This window comes from Nelumbo lutea, chromosome 2, assembly GCF_056320005.1.
Source record: "Nelumbo lutea isolate HS-2025 chromosome 2, American lotus-T2T, whole genome shotgun sequence".
NCBI classification, from domain to species: Eukaryota; Viridiplantae; Streptophyta; class Magnoliopsida; order Proteales; family Nelumbonaceae; genus Nelumbo; species Nelumbo lutea.
The window spans coordinates 40,431,188-40,453,136 of NC_142685.1; the positions used below are offsets into that span (position 1 = coordinate 40,431,188).

The following is a 21,949-nucleotide window of genomic DNA, read 5'->3' on the forward strand; positions in this document are numbered from 1 at the left end:
AACTCCAAATGAAGCCTTTTGCGTCTTTTGCATTTTATTCACACGAAAAGACATATATCTGCCAAACTAGCTTCAGTTCAGGCTGCTCAGATCTTTATGCAAAAACTCAATACATCTCTTGACTATCAGAGCTACTAAAAAATTTTTCCAAAAAGACTTGCCAAACGGGCCCTAAATGTATAAGAAAAGTTCCCCACACTAGAACACATAAAAATCCCCTAAATCTTTGTATTCAGCCTTGTCCTTTTTTTCAAAAAGTTATTTACCTAGGTAAGTCCTAGGTAAATATTTCCTAAATAACACTTACCAACGTTCTTTTTATTCCCAGGTAAGTACTACAAGGACCTTTTTACCCATAAAAATTCAATATTAAAATGAATAACTTGCCCCGCTATGTTTTATAAACTTTTCTCTTAGATAAAAAAGTTGTCCACTTGGAAGATAGATAATTTTTACCTGAATAAATGAAACTAACTTTATCATTGGGCCCAATACTTATTGAAAAAAAAAACTGTAACATTGATCAATGGATATCACTTTTCCATTTATTTACTGGTAAACGAACAGGGCCTTAGTGTGTTGATAACCCTGAAAACACATATCCAACGATTTCTTTGAACCATGATACTAAGGAGATATTAGCATGAAGACTGCGAAGAAGTAATCACTAAATTAAAAAGACAAGTAGACCAACTACGACAAAATATGGTTTCTTGGCAACATTGTATGAGGAATGTTACAAACTCATCAACAATTCTGCAGCAAGGTAACAGAGCAAATCGGTAGTCAAAGCATCATCGCCTATTTCCCATCAATTATTTGATTGAAATTTGAAACTATGTAAGCTCACATTATTACTGAGCGTGATTAAACTTGCACTTCTAGAACAAGTGAGAAATGTCATGTAGATAGCTCAAACCAAAAATGAAGCCAATTCAATGTTCTTTAGGATAAACCAATTCTTGTTCCAATAATACCATCTAAATACGAGGGGCATACGAGGGGCATGTTCAATCACATTCCATCACCCGTTCATTATACAAAGTCTATCTACTAGGAGCGCATTATATCTCCTTGGAGGAACATTTCATTCTCCTTCACTAAGAATTGGAACAATTAGCGGTTTCAATTGAGCAAGATATACAATTGCCCACCTAATAAAAGAAGAGACATCAAATCATTATCAGCTCAGAATAATTTCATGTTCATATATATCAACATGAATATACACACCACAAGTCACTGTCAGTATCTCGAAAATTATCTTGAAAGTGTAAAAGAACTAATATTTGATAGAAATTCTCAATAACTACAATATTTATAAATTTCAAAGTTATCAAAGTGTAAAAGGTATTTACTTTTTCAGAGTAAAGAATGTTCCTTATAAATGAATAAAGTAATCAAGTTTCCATAAACTGAGTACATGCTTAATTAGCCTTCTGTACTGATCATATACCACTACACCTCAAGGGACACTTAGCTTCACCTCCTTGGTGGCGTCAAAAAAGGAATAAAAAAAAAAAAAAGCCTCACCTCCTAGGCAACATTTTCTCTTCTAAGAAGCAAACTTCAACATGGTTTTAACATCACAAACACATTTGACTTTAAGCATTTTCAACCTCTCACGAAGAAACCCTTCAAATTTAAACCAACTCAGTTCAATTAGACCAAGCTTTGCCTATAGTTGTCAAGATCTTACCTAGGTGCCTACCTAGGCAACAAAAATGACAAGGTAGGCAACTTATTATATTATATCATTTATACTTTCTACTATTGAAATTTAAAGATTCAAGGGTCTTGAGAAGAGTAAATGAAAGAATAAATAGAAAAATAAAGCATTATGTAAAAAAGTGGATATACCCTTGTTCCTTTTTCTATTTTACTTACTCTATGTTAAATTTTTTCATATAAAATTATAGCCTATTTTAGTTGCTAATTTGATATGAAATTGTTCTACTGAATACCTATTATATTAGTATTATTTTCAAAAGTATTAAAACTAATATATTTGAAATACTATTGTCCAAGATATGATGATTTTCCATGTTTGAGATTAAATTTAATGCTAATAAATAAATTGCTATATATAAATATATATAATTTTTTTTTTAATTCATACGCATGCTAAATGGTATATAAGCCCATGGAACTAGGTAAAATTCTGTTTTTTTTTCTTTATTTTATGAAATTATTATCACATACATGACTAGGCAAGCTACTATTACCCAGAATCACCTAGATGTCTTGATAGCAATGATCTTGCCCCAACTACATGGGGTCCAGCTACACAAATCCTGATTAGGAGCAAAATGCAATTCCAGGATAATATGGGACCCAATGATTGAAGATAATAAAAGGTTGGCTACACAGAAAGCAAGATACTTATCAAAAGGTAGAAAACTCACCTAATTAAAAGTGTATTACCCTCCCTCCCAATTTACTATATGTCTCCATTTCACATATCTGTGAGAGTGGCAACAATTAGGAAAAAGGATGAGGAACTTTCTGTGATCTGGATGGAAAGACAGGTCCAAATTTCACTTAGTCTATGTTTGGTTTGAAGGAAAAAGTAGGGAAAGGAAGGGAAACATAGGGAGCCTATACAAGGCTTGTAAAGGTTTCCCTACATTTCCCTTCCTTTCCCTATTTTTTCCTTCAAACCAAACAAAGCCTTAGTGAATTGGAACAAAAGTTAGCTTCTGAAGAAAATCTGGTGGTTTGGGTGTGAGAAGATTGAAAAAAGTAGGTGAAGCCCTTTGAGGGAAATGGTTCTGGAAATCTAGCAAGGAAACTGACAGCTTATGAGGCAAGTAATCACAAGCAAATATGGGCCGAGTAAGAGAGGCTGGGATCCAGAGTCATCCCTTAGTCCTATGGGATATGCATTATGGAAAAAAAAATGACATCCAAAAAGCCTTTGATGATTTCTCCAAAGACATCAAATACAAAATTGAAAAGGGGAATGGTGTTCGGTTCTGAACTGAAAAATGGTGTGGGGAATCATCATTTGAGGCTCTATTCCCAACTTTGTATGAAATAGCCCAAGATGAAGGTTCCCTGGTTTAGGAAAGCAATGAATTGAATGAAAATGGAGTCACTTGGAGACCCTGTTCAGAAGAAACCCAAATGATTGGGAAATTCGGCCAATGACAGATCTGCTAGTGCTAGGTCCATTACATAAAGAAATGTCAAATATTCTGGACTGCTCTATGATACAGATCTTCTAATGATCCTGAAACTATTTTTCAAATCAAGGTGGTGAATTCAAGTCTAGGAAATATTCTGCAATATCTTGTGGGTGAGAATTCTGGGAAATGGGAAGCTGTTATTACTTAAAGTAAAGTTTGCATTCAAAGAACCACAATACAGGTAGGAATCCTTTCTGATAGTAGGTAGCTGACTTATTTTCCTGATTTGGTAGCAGAAACCCCCTAAACTAGAAAAGTGGATGTCATGGAAAAAAAAATGGTAAAACATATTGCTTAATTTCATGAAGACATTCACAGGAATATTGAGCACTCCAATGCAAAGTAGACAAGTTATGCAGACATAGGAAACTTCAAAAGCAAAGGTCACAGTGATGTTGACGTAGAATCGTCTGTTCCAATACCAATTGATATAGAACTGCCTATACTGATCCCAAACCGATGTACAATTGATAGATTCAATGCATTTGATGAATTCAAATGATGCAACATTGATGAAACTAACAAATAATTAAAATTAGGATTATAGGCAATCAAACAAGAGGTATTTTACAACTAAAAGAGAATACATACAATGTAGATGATGATAATGATGATCACCAAGAGATAACTCAATGTGACCCTTTTTGTTACCTTGCTTCAACAATCCATAACAACGGATACGAGGAGGATGCCACCCACAGAATTAGAGCATGATTACAAAAATGTAAGGGTGCACCCAGAATCTTATGTGAGAGGCAAATACCACTAAGCTAAAATGAAAATTTTATAAAACAGTTGCAAGGCCAAAGTGTCAAAAAAGAATCTCTCCCTTGTTAAATTATCAAACCAAGGTGTCAAAAAAAGATCACATTGAGTTCTCTTGGTCTCCAATCCTAAGTGTACCCTGATTTCCTGCCCATGGGCTGGCATGACCGATGGTGCTACAGTGTCATGCCTTTCCAGGCATGGTCCATGGCCCCGGGCCGAGCTAGGCTAAGGTTTGCAACCCATGGGCTTGCACAGCCCCGCAGCCTGGCACAACACAGCCTAGTCATGCCTGCAGCCTAGCCCACCAAAAACTAGCAGTTGGAAACCCCTTCCAATGGATATAACAACTTTTTAGGGGGAAAAGGTGATTGAAAACCAAGGTTTTAAACTTCATAATGTATTGGTCCATATTGGCCAATGCATACCATTCCAATGAGGGTTTGATACCGTGAAATGCTACGAAACCTTTGATTTTGTTTCTTTTCGTCTGCATCAGGCCGATACAGACCCATTCAGCCGATACATGTGTATCAGATTTTTAATATTATTTAATGTCATTCCTTCTCTCTCCAACAACTCCTATTATTACTCCCTAAACCTCTATAATCATTCCTTCTCTCTCTCTAATAACTCCAATACTTAATCCCACTCTTTCAATAACTCCTATATTTAGTGCTACATTTAATATATTTAATTAATATTCAAATTCAAATTTAAATAATGCCATTAAATAACCTTAAAACCTTAAACTAGACATAAAAACTACAAATAGGAGGATTTGAACCATGGTTAATGGCATGTAACAAGCACAAATCCACCATTAAACCATGCTATAGTTGCTTGTCATAAGTATATGCATTTTTATTCTTAACGTATTTTTTTGGCAATAAATACTAAAATTGATTATTAAAATTTATATACTAATAAACATTAACACAAATTATACTGATTTATGAAAATTAAGATATACAAATATAAATTTTAGTTCTTCCATTATTCTTCAATGGTTATCAATTGTGTCCCAATATCTCACAATTTATATAAACCCTTGAAGTATGGTCCTTTATGTTTAAATAACTCATTTATAATTATATAAAACTTATATTTATTGTTATTAATATACATTTTTAAGATTTTTAAGATTTATTTGATGTCTTAACTCCTAAATCAGATGTTTTATGAAAACATGGATTTAAGACAAGTAACTATTCTAGGTTAAGCTAGAAGAAGTTAGGGCTATTCATTCTCAAGAAGATAAACGCTTATGAGATTGATCTACCTAAGGACTTAAGTATGCACTCTACATTCAACAATGCCGACTTGTATACTTATCATGGAAATGATAATGAGGAAGAGATAGAGAATGTTTCGAAAAAAAGAGCTACGAAGACCAATAGGCACTCAACCAAGATACTTGTTATGCTGGAAAGGTAATGATACAAGAGATAGCACTTTGGTTTTTAATGAAGAATTGCTTGTGATAGAGGTCAATAATTGGAAACTAAATTTGTCTCAATCCAATTGTTGGATTGATCTAGAGTTTGGATGTATTAGAGGTCTAAGATGGTAAAAGAGAACTTCACATCATCAAGCAGATAAGACAAGTGAATGGCCTTCAGCAAGATACCTTTCAGTTGCTGGGCATTGAGGACTATCAATAGTAGTCAACAATCACGGTCAAAGTTTAACCATATGGACTCCATCTGCTAGTCATCCATGAGTCTAGTAATCTCTATTGAAGTTTCATTAATTTTAGTCCGTTAGAGCTGAATTTCAGTTATGAAGGAAAAAAGGTCAATTTTGTCTTTTTAATTTGTTATTTCAATTTAGGTACTTGATAGGCACTAAACAAAGGGGCTTATCTTGTGTGGCATATACAAAGAGTATTTTAGTCAGATCAGGATGTTATTAATTGAGGTTACAGTGTTTATTTATTTATTTTAAGTTATGATCCCTGTAACATAAGTTCTATATATAAAGGAGTAGATGCTCATTGGGGGAACTCTAATAGATTTAATTCCACATTTTTAGCCCTGTTTCTCCCACTTCTTTTCTCTCTTTTCTGCAATTCTTACTTCTATTTTGCTGTATTACAGGCCAAACGAATGTGCAGAGAATACAAAAACTTACATCATCCAACAGCAAATTGTTGCTGTAATAACTAATGTCAGATGAAACCTGCATCAAGAAAAATATGTATACATTAACCATTTCAGATACGTGAGAGAGAAAAAAAGAAGAATGGTTGAAAAGAAAGGAAAGAACATGAAAATACATGACGATAACTACAATTAAGTGTTAAAGCAACAGCTAAATTCTGTAACAACTACAAAGAAAATATCAACCCTAATTGCAGAATCCCCAAACTTATAAATCTCATAACTGGTTAAGTTTCCATCAAATATCACATCACAATGTTTTGTTGTGAAACTTGCAAGACATCTTCTGAAAACATACAGATTTTTGACAATGGAGATAAAATGTCATTGGTATTAATAGACACCCTCATACCACAAAAGGTTAAATATAATTAGGATTAAATAATTGAAATTACGACAACTATGAATTAATTGACTAAATAAACTCAGGCAAGCCAATTGGGAATAACAGATATCAGAGAAAATAAAAGTGTGCAAGCTAATTTAAAAAGTCTCAGCATAACAATCAAAAGAATAATATTTTAGATTTCAAGCATCTTGCTATTTTAAGTCTTAAGAATTACTCCAAGTCTAATAACCTCCTGATGTAAGACAGATATAGGATAACTAAATCTCTAGAAACATTACAATGACTAATAAAAAGATAGAGAATCAAGAGAAGCCTATAGAAAAATCATACTGCTTTTCCAGAATCAAATATAGGATCCTTCCAAACTTTAATGCATGGCTTTCAATGGGATCACACCAAAGAAGAAATCTCTTAAGCATCACACCCAAAGAAATGAAACTAAAAGGTATAATTTCATTCTCAATCTCATCATTTTTCCACACTATATATTATTTGAATTCCATAATATTGAGGTCCATAACAATATTAACAATATTATGACCTCAAATAGGTTCATTTCCCTAATTTAAAGACTCCTAATAACTCCCCAACATATACCTATGGTAGTAATGACTTCAAAACTGACTAAAACTCCTACATACTTTCTAAAAATTGACTTTATGAAACAATATAAGTTTGACTAAAATTTCTATTAAGGGAACAAATTGTAAAAGAGTTGAGATATTAAAGTCCAAAACAGAAGAAAATAACATAAAATAGAAGAAGCTGAAAAAATTCTAATCACGTGCTCCTTATTATTTGTATTTGTATGAAATTGAAAAAACAAATACAATTATGCCCATAATTATCAACCCAATTATTAGATTAATTACAAAGACATAACTACTCACGCATATGTCATTACACTTCCTTAACACTCCCTCAAACTGAGCCTACATGCCCTGCTTACCAAGTCAACTGAAAATGACTTAAAAATCATCAAAGACTTTATCCAAAAACTGCTCTAATCTTAGAATATTTAATTACTGTCTCCCAAGTTTGTTTTTGTTTTTTGAATATCTTTTTGCATTCCTTTCTTCCTACACAATCTGCCACACCAGTTTTTTGTCTCATTGTTGCTGGAGAGAACAAATCTGCCACACCAGCCAGTTGAACCCACTTGCACCCAAAGAAAGAAAGAAACCATTCCCAAATACCAACAGTAACTGGACAGAAGATTAATAAATGATACTTAGGTTCACCACAAGCATTGCATAGAACACACCAGTTAGAAGGAAGACACCAAAAAGGTCTTCTCTAATAGAACGTCCATTGTACTAATACTTCCATGAACCACTTCCCAGCAGAAGGCGTGAACCCTGGGTGGAATAGGCTCACACCACACCTCTTCAACAAGAAAAGGCTGAGCAGGGAGAGGATAGAGAGACAAAACCTTGAAAAAAGTAAGGACAGGAAGAGGACCCACAACGACTAGGCAACCAAACCCGACTAATTTCAAAGGGTCCCAAAGAAACCTTTCTAACCCACACCTCCTCAGAACATCAATTAAAAATTATCAATCCACTAGATCTTATGCTTTTTCCAAATTCAGTTTACACACCAATCCCTTCCTACCAGATCTTCTTATTTCTTCCACCTTCATTAGCTATAAGAATCTGGTCATAAATCTGATTATTCTAAAGAAAGACTCCCTAAAAGTGAGTAGTAATGGATAGAAGTACCTCCTTAAGCCTTACAAAAAAGAACCTTCAATATAATTTTGTAAATACTAATCAACAAGCTTATAGGTCTTAAGTCCTTAGGTAAGTACCTCTCCTTCTTAGGGAACAAAGCTATGAAACATGCATTAACTATATGATTTATAATTCCTCTCTCATGGAAAAAGTTCAAATTCAGCCATCCTTTATGATTTCCCAACACTCCTAGAAGAAAGCTATCGTAATCTATCAGGTCCTGAAGACTTTGTTCTATCCATTACAAAAATGGCATCTCTAATCTCTTCTTCCTCAAATCTTCTCTCCAACCTTTCCCTAATCTCCCCCCCCCCCCCCACCCACCACCACCACCACCACCGGCCAATCAAACCCTTCCACTATCAATCTCTTATTTAATGGCTTTTGAAATATTGATTTGAAGTAGTCCACAAAATGGGTTTTATTTTTCTTTTATATTACAACCACTTAAACAGGGGAAAAGTTGTAATTACAACCACGTGATGACTTAATTCATCACGTGAATAGGGGCTTGAGAAGGAAGCTTGAGGACATGAACGAAGGTCTATCTTCATCCCAAATCAAGTTGACAACTAAGGTGGAAGCTACAGAGGATTACTAGAAGCGATCGAAACCCAGACATAAGAAGATCTTATGATAATGACAGCCTTCAACGGAACCGAAGAGGAGGATTCAGAAGTTGAATCTCTTATTGGTAGTTTTTATGCAAATTTTCAGAAGGAAGAAGAGGTCTTTGGTACTGAAATTTTGTTTGTGGAGGAGGAGAGTTCGGGCTACTACAGTCTTCCCACTTTTGAGGCAAACTGTAGGGGTAGTGGTGAAGACAACTTGCAGCATCCTATCATTAGGGAGGAATCGAATCCTTTGACAAGGAAGAACCAAGACCCTCTGTGATATAAAAACAGGGTGTCCACAAGACGCTGGTTGGGGATCTCCATGGGCCAAGTATCTCCACGCCACCAAGGGATGAGGCGCAATCTCTTGAAGTTGGTCTTGGGACAGAGCAGAATCTGAAAGAGCTTCTAGAACAGAATCACAACTCAGAAGGAGAGTTGGGCCTTTTTTGATACCTTTCGAAAGGCTACACAGCGGGGGGTAGCCCATCCCCCAACCCAGGTGCAGGCAGGATTAGATCCCAAGTCTATGCTACAACCAGAAGGAGACCTTACCAACCAGCTGGTTGGCACCTTGCTCAGGTTCAAGGTACAGATTGTGATTCGTATTTGGTTTCTAAACCCCCTCGTGTTTCTGTGGCTGTTGTTTCAGGTCTCCATCCAGTTTCAGTGCCAATAGCCAGTGAAGATAGGGTTGGGAAAACAGAAGGAAGACAGAAGGAAAGAAGGGAAAAGAATTGTCAGGAGGATAAGGATCAGGGGGGAAGGATTTGGGGGCTAATTGAAGTAATACTTGGAGATCTGAAAAATAGAGAATTGGAAGGGGAAGATGTGATACAAAAGTCTAAAAAAGAGGAATAGAGAATTCGAAGAAAGAGACCAAATCAGCACATCTCTCTTCAATGGTGTGTGTTATGCAAAGCCAACAGTGAGACTTGCAATCACTTATTAATCTCCTGTTCTTTCTCTTCTTGCATTTGGGTTTGCTTTCCTTCTTTGTTTGGGTGCAGGTGGACTCCCCCGACTAATATGCGAGGGCTATTTGCTTTTACCTTTTTCAATTTTCCAAAGAAGAGAGGTAAGATGTTGAGGAGATGCATAAGAGCTACCACGTGCTGGGTATTATGGGAGGAAAGGAATCTCAGAATATTTTCAAAGAAATAAATAAGCAAAACTGATATTATTGAAAATATCATGATCAAGGTGGCTCATTGGGTGAAGACAATGCATCTTTTTTCCTCATTTTCAGTAAACGAAATCATGCTCAATTGGAAAGAGGTGGCTGATTCAGCTCCTGTTAACACCCATTACCACTAGTTGGAGCCCTCCAAAGAGAGGTTTTATCAAATTAAATCTTGACGGGAGTTGTTTGAGAAACCCAGGTAGTTCTGGAATAGGAGTTTTCAGGGATGAAACTGGAAAAGTGGTAGCTTTATACTCAGGACCAATTGGAGAAGGAGATTCTCTAAGGGATAAGATATTGGCAGTGGTGGAAGGAGTACAAAGAGCAATCTCTATCAATGTTAAGAAGCCGATAATTAAGGGAGACTCAAAACTGGTGGTGAACTGGTTGCAAAATAAAGATCCAAGTCATTGGATGTATAATAATGGAAAGAAAAAGATTAAGAAGTTAACACAAAATATGGGAGTGAAAGTATTTGTGTTCGGGGAGAGATAAAAGGGGTTATCTCTCACTGTTCATTTAATGTACTCACTTTAATGTACCATTTTAATGTCTTTTAATGAAAAGTTTCAGTTATTGATCAAAAAAATATCTAAACCTCCATTAACAAATATAAAACCCGCATCAAAATGTCTAAAATCATACTTGATCAAACTCTAGGGTTTCCATGTATGGGAGGATGAGCTGGTAATATGGTTTTCTGACATCAGCAGTTGGTATATAGTCCCTTATCTACAATGTGCTCTAATACCAACTTGTCAATAAAAGAGCCTTATAAGAGAAGAGAAAGAAAAAAGAAAAGGGAAAGAGAAAAAGGATCAATGGAGAAAAGAAGAAAGAAGAGAACAGATTTGAAGAGAGGCAAAAAGTATTGTGTGGCTCCCTCATTGGTATTCATACTAATACATGATATTTACATTTAACTATCATTAACATAAATAAGAGTAGACAAAAATGCCCTTAGATAGGTGCCTATCAATAAGACCTTTAACTATTATAGAAACCCCAACCACAAAACAAATTAAACCAGATAACTGACATGTTGCAACTACAAACTCCTGTCAAAAACCCAACAACTACTTCTCCAGTGAGCTACTGATACAATTACAGGAGGAGGCTAACAAGTTCTAAGATTCTATGAAAAATGGAACCACTACAAGACACGTAAGAAGAGAGGATGACGCCATGGATACATCTTAGTACACATTTACCAAATTGGCAATGATTTGAACTCTGTAAATGTTTACCGATTTAGCAATGTAGTGAGATTTCCAAATTTAGCTTCAATTAGGACTTTCCTTTTTGGTTCAGATTTGGTTGGTTTCTATTAAGGAGTAGCCAGCTAGATTAGGATACTTTCTTGTAGGAGGCATAAGGGTGTAAACATAGGCTATAAAAAAGTAGATCACTACTATAAAAGCAATTGAATTGAATTCTCTCAGTAATTATTCAATGAAGAACTATTCTTCTTCTTGTTTCGGTTTAAGACCTTTTCTTTACAGCTTCTCTGAACATGAGTTGTTAACTATTTCCTTCAATAACTCATGCCACTAATTCTCTCTCCTCTCTAATGCTCCATTAATTGCCTAAAATTAATGTGATCACGCTACCAACAACACCAAGAATAGCAAAACTATGACCAGAACTAATGTAGACAGGACTTTTTTAAAATTTTTTTATGAAATTGTAGACAGGATTTAGTTCTTTAACTGATCTGCCACATCTATCCTTACAACAGACTCAACTAGGTGGACCCCCCCTTCATGACTCTACTTCAATATCAAACTGAAGTAGTGACAATTTTCTATCTCACGTTACTGATTACTGATCAAAAAATATGTTTTATCCTCACAAGCACAAGGGGAACCTTCCTAATCCAAACAGGAATTTCCATTCCTCCATGACAACAATAGATGCATTTAACTCACCATTGCCAGACTAAGAATCCCTCTCTTCCAACATACAAAAATAATCAATAGCTCTTTGATGGCCCCCAAGAAAGAACGCACCCTGATTTCTAACTTAACTCTACTGATGTTTCAGTGGTCTCCAAAACTGAGTTGTGTTCAATTTTGATTACTTTGTCCAAACTGTCTCCTCCACCTCATATTCACTATGCATTTGAAACTCTCAGCAGGAATCCCTTCAAATAATGCAGAAAAGTGCTATCTTCTTACAAATGCTGCAACACCTCTCCACTCACCTTATTCGGATCATAACCTTCAATTTGCACCTTTGTCACTGTTTAACATAATGGAATTTTCCAACCACCAAACATGTCTCAGAACCAAATCCTGAGCGTCGTCATTGATTCACTATCACCAGGCCATTACCATGGGTCCCCATTGCCCACCTTTAAGACATTTATCAGGTCATCAGTAGATAACAATGCAAGCAATGAAATTATTCTTCACCAAAATACCTTTACCCCCCCCCCCCCTCTGCTCCAGTACTTTCATGCAACATACAGTTTGTCTCTGAAACACCTTTAGGATAGAAAACTTTCACCATCAATGTCTACCCTTCTTGCTCTACCCAGAGAGCAAGGGCCCTTACCACCTCCCCACTCTCTTTCTAATTTAGAATCACTAACAACTAATTTCAACTAAAGAGCCTTTGGTGCACTGTATTTCAACTTCGGCCAAACTTAATTCCAGAATAGTTGCAACTAAGGGAACAATTAACAATATGAAAAAGAAACAAAATAATCATCTTCATCATCATCATCATCTAAGCCTTGTCCCAACTGTATGGGGTCACCAACATAAATCATGTCTTGCCATTCCGTTCTATTCAGTGTCATATCCTTCGTTAAATAATGGGCGCTTAAATCATTTCTTAAATCATTTCTTATTACTTCCACCCAGATCCTGTTTGGTCTTCCTCTAGCTCTTCTAGACTTTTCAACTTGTAACAGATTACTTTTTCTAACAGGTGCTCTAAATGTTATTCTACAAAAAAGAAATTAAATAAAAAATATCTTTCTGAACTTAATAAAACAACATAAAAACCACTCAGAAAGTTACAAGTGGGAAAAATATTAGCATATTATTCATAAGAAGATTTCCACGTATAAGATCAACCAATTTCTGCAGAAAACTTCAGGTGGGTAATACCTATCAGCAATCATTAATAGATAAAATTCAATGGACAAAAAAGCCACTTCCAGTGGCAATCATTAAATTTAACCAACTACAAGCGCGAAATTATTTCTATTTACACATTAAAGATATTGTAATGCCAAAAAAAATTGAAATGTATTCAAGAATCTTTCCAATCTAGTTCTATTTACAAATCTACTTGCGACGATAGAGAAAAGCAGAAGGCAAATCTCAATTTAAGAATAGCAAATCGAAAGATAGTAACGTACAGATTGGCAGAAGGTCCTTTGTTGCAACAAATTCTGGCCGCGAGGGATGCAATCACGCCGGCCATAGTGAAAATTAAGCTAATTATCAAGAAGCCCATGTCAATTCGATCTCACCGCAACCAAGCAGAAATTTTCCGAGACGAAAATACGAATTTGAAGCTTGCCTGGTAATTAACGGAATGAGAATTGAAAGAAAAGCAAAAACTACCTCCCTGATCTGCATATGCAAGAATAAAATGAATACTTAAACAAATACTTGATTACACGTACAATTTAGGGACGGATGCAAACTCTAATTGCGCAATGGAATAAACAAAATTCGTAGCCTTAGAAAAGATAGTGGAGAATTGATAAAGAGATTGAGAATTGACCTCATGATCTGCTCTAATGTTCTGGAAATTTCAATCTACTCTCTCTCTCAAGTGAGTTCGAACCGTGGCCGTGGGCCGACGTGTATTTCACAAAATCGCATGCGGTGTGATAGCGTATTATACCATCTTTCCACGTGTTTCAGAAGGATCGGTTCTTTATCAAGCGAAAGTGAAGCGAAGGAGCACAATTTGAATTCGGCCAAACTGGTCCTATTTTTTTTAGGGGTAATTTGTCAATTTATGATTATTTTGATTAATTATTTTTAAATTTTATTTAGTTAATATTTCATTTTATATTTTATCAATTAATTTTAATTTTAAATTTATTAATTTTGTAATTTTAAGAAATTTAAAATTTTAATTGTTTTTATTAATTAATAAAATATTACATTATCATCGATCTGTAAAGTGATGGTCGATGGTGGATTCTTCAAATATCCGAGGCAATGGTGGTTAGAGAGAGTCGGATCTGCTCCTTACAAAGTGTCTCACATCGACATCACAGCATGTTCTACTCATTCATCCGAAACGTCGCTTATATTTGTTTATTATTCATGCGATATGTTTTTAACAAGGTTTTCGAATTATCATTGATTTGGACGGTCAGATCATTTGACCCGAAAATCATTTAGGCAATCGATTTTGTTTTACCTAAAATCCAGTTTTTGGCCAGAAACTGTTAAAAAAGTCAATAATTCATTGACCCATATGATTGAACCATTGATCTATCGACCCATTTAATGGTTTTTGACAATTTTATATTTTTAAATATTTTTTAAACTTTTTTTAATTTATTTATTAAAATGAATATCCGTTTGAATCAAACTATCAAACTATGGATACCAGTGGCTAGAATGATTCCAATTTCAATTCATTTTTTAAAACATTAATTTCTAATACAGGGTGGGATGTGATTATAAAGTCAGCGCGGCGCACCGAGTAACAGATTCCGATGGGAGGAGAGAGAGAAAGAGGAGGGGGAATAAGAAGAGAGATAATATGAATCATATCCCTTAATAATGGGTTTTAATGGATATTTGTTAATAGGTCCTTATTATTATAATGATTTGGGCCTCCCTTACTTTAGAATTTCCCCAGATTTTTTTGCCCATTTTATCCCTTAATTATTATTCCAGACAATTCCAACATTAAAAGAAGTTTGATGCAAATAACATTATTTTAAGTGAATATCGGGCCTAAACCGGTCCGATTTTATTCAGGTTCATATTGGATCAACCGAGTTAATATACTTCTGTAACTCTTACCGTCTTACTGTAGCCCCCTGCTCGACTTTACTTGCTTGCACTTCACAAATTTAAGTTCAGCTTTTTGAGTTTGCAATCTCATCGGTTCGCGCTTCAATAAAATTAATCGTAACATTTTAAAGAATTTTTGCAAAAATCAATCCTCAAAAATTAAAAAAAAAATTACAAGAAATTAGCCCCTAAAATTTTAAAGAATTTTTACAAAAAAAAATGAGCTCCCAAATTCTAAAGAATTTTCACAAGAAATTAACCCTCAAATTTCTAAAGAGCTTTTACAAGAAATTAACTCCCAAAATTCTAAAAAAAATCACAATAAATTAACCCCAAAATTCTAAAAAAAAACTTTAAGAAAATTAATCCCCAGTGTTGTGGGGTTAAGAAATATCGGATACTATTAAAATATTGTGTGGTGCACCAAATATTAGCAATAGGTTATAAGGGTGCAATGTTTCTTGTGAAGTTCACATCTCCGCCCCACAATGCGTCATAGAACATCCCGTTGTGTATTGGAAACATCTCCCGACCAGGGATGGAGCTAGGATTTTTTATTGAGGGGGGCCAAAACCTAGAAAACATGTGCCCCCCTCCACCACCCCCTGGCTCCGACCCTACTCCCGATAATGACATCATCGAGAGATGTTTCTAATACACGGCGGGGAAGTTATGTGGGGTGTTGTGAAGCTGAGATGTAAACTCCTTGTGTATGTTGACAATCATAGAAAGTGCCATGGTAGTAGTTTATAGTGGGAGTATAAAATTACATGAAATAATTAGTGATGTGTAGTATGAGGTTGAATGGTGAAGCTAGAGTAAGGCCATGTTTGGGAGTGTTTAAAAATAAGTGCTTATTTGAGCCATTAAGCAATTATTGGTATTTGGGAAATAAACCCAAAATAAGTGTTTATTTTAAAAATGATGACTTATTTTTTAAGCCCAAATTTATAGTTTTTTTAAAGTGCTTATATAATAAGCACTTATTCAATTTTTCTCTTCCTAAATTATCCCTAGTTGAATTTTAAAATACCACTTATAAAGTTATCCCTAGTTGAATTTTATAGAAGTACTTTTATGAAGGCACTTTTACAAAAGCACTTTATAAAAGTATTTTTATGAAAGCATTTTTACAAAAGCACTTTTAAAAAAGTACTTTTATGAAAGCACTTTTAAGAATTTACTTTTATGAAAGCACTTTTACGAAAACACTTTTATAAAAGTACAGTGTACTTTTACAAAAGTGTTTTTATAAAAGTACTTTCATAAAAGTGTTTCATAAAAATAATTTAATAAAAGTTCTTTCAAATGGTATATTTTGAAAATTTGAAAGAAAATGAAGGACACAATAGTCATAAATGTTTATTTAAGTGCTTACTAGAGAAAAAACTACAAAACACCCAAATGCCCAATACAAAATAAGTGTTTATTTTAAAAATAAACACATTGAAAAGTTGGGGTGCCAAATGCAAATAAGTGCTTATTCGAATAAGCACTTATTTTTAACTTAAGCATTTCCAAACATGGCCTATTAAACATGTAAGCATATGGATTGTAAGCTATTAAGGTAAACTTGTGAGGCACAAATTGTGATGAAGCATTTGATCATATGTGATGCTAAGTATATTTGCATGTTAATAAGTAAAGAGAGACATGTTTTAACATCAATGTATAAGTTTTTGGATCCAAATTTAGGCCATGTTTGGGAGTGCTTAAAAACAAGTGTTTATTTGAGCCATTAAGCACTTATTGGTATTTGGGAAATAAGCCCGAAATAAGTGCTTATTTTAACAATAAGGACTTGTTTCTTAAGCCTAAATTTCTAACTTTTTTTAAGTGCTTATACAATAAGCACTTATTCAAATTTTTTCTTCCAAAATTATCCTTAGTTGAATTTTAAAATACCACTTTATAAAATTATCCCTAGTTGAATTTTATGAAAGCATTTTTACAAAAGCACTTCTATAAAAGTACTTTTATGAAAGCACTTTTATAAAATCACTTTTATAAAAGTACTTTTAAGAAAGTACTTTTATGAAAGCGCCTTTATAAAAGCATTTTTGTAAAGTAATTTTTGTAAAAATGCTTTCATAAAAGTACTTTCACAAAAGTGATTTCATAAAATTATTTTTATAAAAGTGCTTTCATAAAAATGCTTTCATAAAAATACTTTCTTAAAAATGATTTTATAAAAGGCTGAGATTAGGAGCCAAAAGAGATCAAAAAATGAGGTTTAAAGGTGCCTAAATTGATTCGACAGGGACATGCGTTAGATCATAGGGTGGGAACCAATTGTTAGCTTGTGCAAACCACAACTACCTCTTCCTCTATGACCTTACATGTACTACATGCATGGCATTCTTGTAGAACTCACATGCTTGTACGAAGTTTTTGTCCTTTATAAGTTTTACTTCTATTCTGTGGCTTGGCATTTACCTGTATTTTGTGCTAGAAGCCTACGACTTATTTATATTAAAGAGGATGATTGTAGTTAGCTTCTGGTGCATAACCACGGTTATCCATGGTAGTATAGTCGTTGTAGTGCGTCTACAGTTATTTTATGATCTCATAATCGCAATCTTGTGACCATGGGCATCATGTGTCGGTATGATTGCGATATATAAGTCCATCCCCTTACATTAGCCCCCTGCATAATAAAGGGTTTGCTCATTATTGAGCAATAAATTGGGTCTGATAATATTAAACCCACCCACCCCCACCCCAATTCAAACAAATTTTAGGGAAGAAAATAACCCCTGAATTATGGGTATCAACCTGTAAAATTATGGGGAGTCCCACGGATACATAGGTGTGTGTGTCAATCCCCAGGAGGCCAGGATTATGGGGAATACCATGGGCATAGGAATCAGCCTCTAGCCCACGAGCATGTGTGTTGTTTAAGGCTATGTTTGGTTTGGAGGAAAAGGTGAGGAAAAAAGGAAAGATAGAAAAACCTATACAAGATTTATAAAAGTTTCCTTAACTTTCCCTTCCTTTCCCTATCTTTTTCTTCCAACCAAACATAGCCTAAATGAATTCCCTTGTCCTAAGTCATGAATTTTGAAGCATAATGATGGTTATGAACTGTCAGTATCAATGTTGGTCATGTTGCTGCAGACCTCTCTATCAATGGAGTATCTATCAATGGGTCTTGGGAAGACTCTGTTGTTGTGAATCCATTGTGAGAGGATCCTATTCTTGTTTTTGAATATTTGGCTACTAAAGGCCAATCATTTGATTACATTGCACCAGAGAGGAGATGGTCTATTTTCAGGAGTTGACTATGCCTCAATGAACGGTGGAGATACATTTGAAGATCTATGAATCTCGGTGTGAGCAATTCAAGCCATGGTGTTTGGTGATACTAATTCCTCTGTATATTGGCTACCTTCATGCACAGGGATTTAGGGTGTTCATAAAAAACCAAAAAACAGAACTGAACCGAAGAAATTAATCTGAAAAATCTGATTAACCAAATTGATTGGTTCATTTTGGTTTTTTTTTTGTTAACTGAAGGACCAGTTCGGTATTCGGTTAACCTATTAAAAAACTAGTAGTTAATCGAACCGACCAATATATATGAAATTTTTTATATTATATTATATATATATATATATATATATATATATTATGTTAAAATTATTATTTCATAAAAATTGTTATATGGTAAAAGTTTTGAAATTTTTATGTTATAATTTTTTTATTTTATAAAATTTTTATGTTATAGTTTATTATTTAAAAATAAATAAACATTTCCAATTTCATTTCCCCTCTCAATCAATCTCACATGCCTAAATCGACATTTCCGATTTCCCCTTCCCCCTTTTCCTTTTCCTCTTGTTTTTGAAAGAACCCAAACCCTAGGCTCAAGTTCCTTCCCCAATCTCTCCCATCTCTTTCAAAATTCTCTTTGTTACTCCCCCAATCTCTTCCATATCTCTTGATCTTTCATCCTTTCTCCCCCAATTTTACCCATCTCTGATCTCTTTGAATCTCTACTCTCTTTTCTTCATGGTGAACAGCTGAAAACATGATGAAGTGCACAAAACATAGCTGGTAGCAAGCAGCCAGCAGATCCTCCCAAGTGCCCAAGTTCCGATCTCCCTTATCCGTCCTAGTGGAACACCAAAGTTAAAAGAAGGAACACATACTATCATTTTATCACTTTGTTTGTTTGGTTTTTTTTTTTTTTTTGCCTTTGCTTGGACTTCATTGTTGACTTCATCGTTTCTCTCTTTGTATCTCTCAGCTGAGGTAATTTCACTCCCAAATGATGAAAACCCTCCATATTTAAAAGTTTTTTTATTTGTTCTATGAATAGATAAGATAAGTATATTTTCCAAGTCCGGATGTAGTAGGCACGTTAGGTAAGCACAATGAGTAAGCATGTAACAGCTGTGTGATATATGTCCCAGTTAATGTGCCTTTCATCCAAACGTTTTTGCTCCGTTAGACAAAAATTATCCATTATTTTATTATCTTTGTCAAAATAATTAAAATAAAAACAATAAAAAAGGAAAACGTTAATAAGTCCCAACTCCCAACACGTTTAGGTTTTTCTCTTTCATTGTTTTTATTTTTAATTATTTTGACAAAGATAATAAAATAATGGATAATTTCTATTTAACGGAACAAAAACGTTTAGATGAAAGGCACATTAATTGAGACATGTGTCACATAGCTATTACGTGCTCATTCGTTGTGCTTCCCTGACGTGCCTACTACATCCGGACCCATATTTTCCAACTTATATCTTGCATGGCTGCTAGACTTGAAATCATATATTGGCACTCGATGACCTAAAGTGAACAAATTTCATTGTAGAAACATATGAAAATGGATTAGTGTTTTTTTTCCCTAGTATTTCCATTTTCATTTCTTAGAAAAGAAAAATCTTTAGGTTGGAATGTATTTATCATTTTTTGTTGTTGTCATGGATTATAGATTTGAATTTTGATTGTTATTCTTGCTTCTATGATGGCATGCAATTTTCAAAACTTGGGATTTTGATTGGTATTAATTCATTAGGTTTTTTAATACTTGAATGCAAGGGAACTTGTTAAAAAATACTAGAATGGGTTCGCCCTCCAAAGGGAGTTATGAAAGGCCAATTTAAGGTCTCATGATATGGATTATGGATTAATTTAACTCTGAATTTTTACAAAAAGTTTGAATATGAATCCATCTTAGATGATTGAACATGTGTGCTAAAATGTTAAGAGGAACCAAAATGAGACGATCTTGTTTCATACAACTTCCAAGTTTCTGTGTAAATCCTTTTTTCATGGATCATTAAAATTAAGAAAGAAAATTATGAAGAAGGTAGAATATGGATTTTTCAACATTGAAATGGATGATTTGGCAGCCAAATTTTGGCCCATAAAACTTTTTCTCTGAGGCAATATTTACCCCACTCAATCTAAATTGGACTTCATTAGAGAAAAAAAAATAATAGATATGTGTTTTTTTACATATCTATTGCATCTAATTCCAAAAACAAAGAAGCCACTCAATTTGAATTTTTCTGTGTTTTCCTTTTAAGTTTAACAAAGAGAAGTTTTGCATGGGTTAACGAATTTACAAGGAAGAACAGTCCATCTTCCTTATTCTTATGCATCATTGATAACTAACAGACATGTTATCTTTGTTTTAGTCCATCTTTAAGTTTCATTTTTTTCTTATTCATTCTTTTTCAATTTTTGGGGGGAAGGGAACTAGGAAATTTTAAGTTGGGATTAAACATGCAAATTCATGGTTGCAATGGTTAAATCTTAAACTTAACTTTGTTGATTTGATAAGCATTTCAAACACTTGGCAAACTTCTTAGAATTGAGTTTTATGTTATGAGTTTTAGATTTTTTTTTGCAATTATATAGGGAATATGATGTGAGATTGAGTGGCTTATTGATAGCACGTCATTATATTACCTAAGTGAACATAGAACTTTTTCTTTTATCAGATGTCAAGTTTGGGTTATAATAATGCAATGACCAAGAGTGAAAGTTTCATTCCTCCACGTAGAAGCACAAATGCAAAGCCTCCTCTTATACCTTCAAGTAATAATGGTAATGCATCAAATCCACCTATAATGGAGGTTGATTCAAAGGTTAGTGTTTCTTCTATTAAAAAAAAAAAAATCTTGGGTGTGGGATCATTTTACTATATAATTGTCAGGTTAAAAGTAATAAAAAAGCAGCATATAACTATTGTCGTAAGAACAACTTGTATTAGTTCAAGTGTTACAAGTTGCTTGATTAATCATTTGTCAAGATGTAAGAAGTATCCTTTTAATGTGGACAAGAAACAAAAAAACTGTTCGACCAAGAAAACTGTAGAAAGAGACTTGCTATGATAATTATTGTAGATGAATTGCCCTTTAACCATGTGAAGAAGGAAGGGTACCATGATTTTGTGGTACCATACAACCACGATTTATAATTCCTTCATACCATATAATAACTAGAGATTGTTATGATCTCTATATGAAGGAGAAGAGGAAGTTGAAGAAGTATTTCAATAAATTTCCATCGAGGGTCTGCCTCACTATACATTGACATCATGTCAAAATCTTAGCTACATGTGTCTCACTGCTCACTTTATAAATGATGAATGAAAATTGCACAAAAAAATTATAATTTTTTATCAAATTTCTAGTCATTCATAAAAAGTGATTGGCAAGGCCATTGAGAGATACTTGCTTAATCATTGCATTGAAAGGGTTTTCACTATAACAACAAATAATGTAAACTCAAATGATATGGAAATTCAGTACTTGAAAAAGAAACTCAATAGTCGAAAAGGAAGAGTTTTAAAGAATGAGTTCTTAAACATAAGACGTTGTGCACATATTTTGAGTCTAATTGTTAAAAAGGGATTGACAGAGTTGGATTCTTTTATTTTTAGGATTCATTCTGTAATGAAATATGCAAGGTCTTTTCTATTATGGTTGCAGGGTTTA

General features: G+C 34.1%; 1 protein-coding gene across 3 annotated transcripts; it reads right to left on the minus strand.

The window, feature by feature from the left end:
• Positions 1-694: 694 nt before the first annotated feature.
• Positions 695-13,896, minus strand: LOC148870053 (V-type proton ATPase subunit e1-like). Of its 3 annotated transcripts, none has more exons than XM_088972295.1 (4): positions 13,736-13,896; positions 13,365-13,581; positions 6,087-6,134; positions 695-1,154 (listed from the first exon to the last, which is right to left on the minus strand). In XM_088972295.1, exons 2-4 carry the CDS (start codon positions 13,460-13,462, stop codon positions 1,088-1,090), a joined length of 213 nt encoding a protein of 70 aa, XP_088828421.1. In that variant the 5' UTR covers positions 13,463-13,581; positions 13,736-13,896; the 3' UTR covers positions 695-1,087. The 3 variants fall into 3 exon arrangements, with proteins under 3 accessions (XP_088828421.1, XP_088828423.1, XP_088828422.1); XM_088972297.1 differs by having other exon boundaries at positions 13,365-13,528; positions 13,736-13,882; XM_088972296.1 differs by having other exon boundaries at positions 13,365-13,528; positions 13,635-13,782.
• Between the last annotated feature and the right edge of the window lie 8,053 nt (positions 13,897-21,949).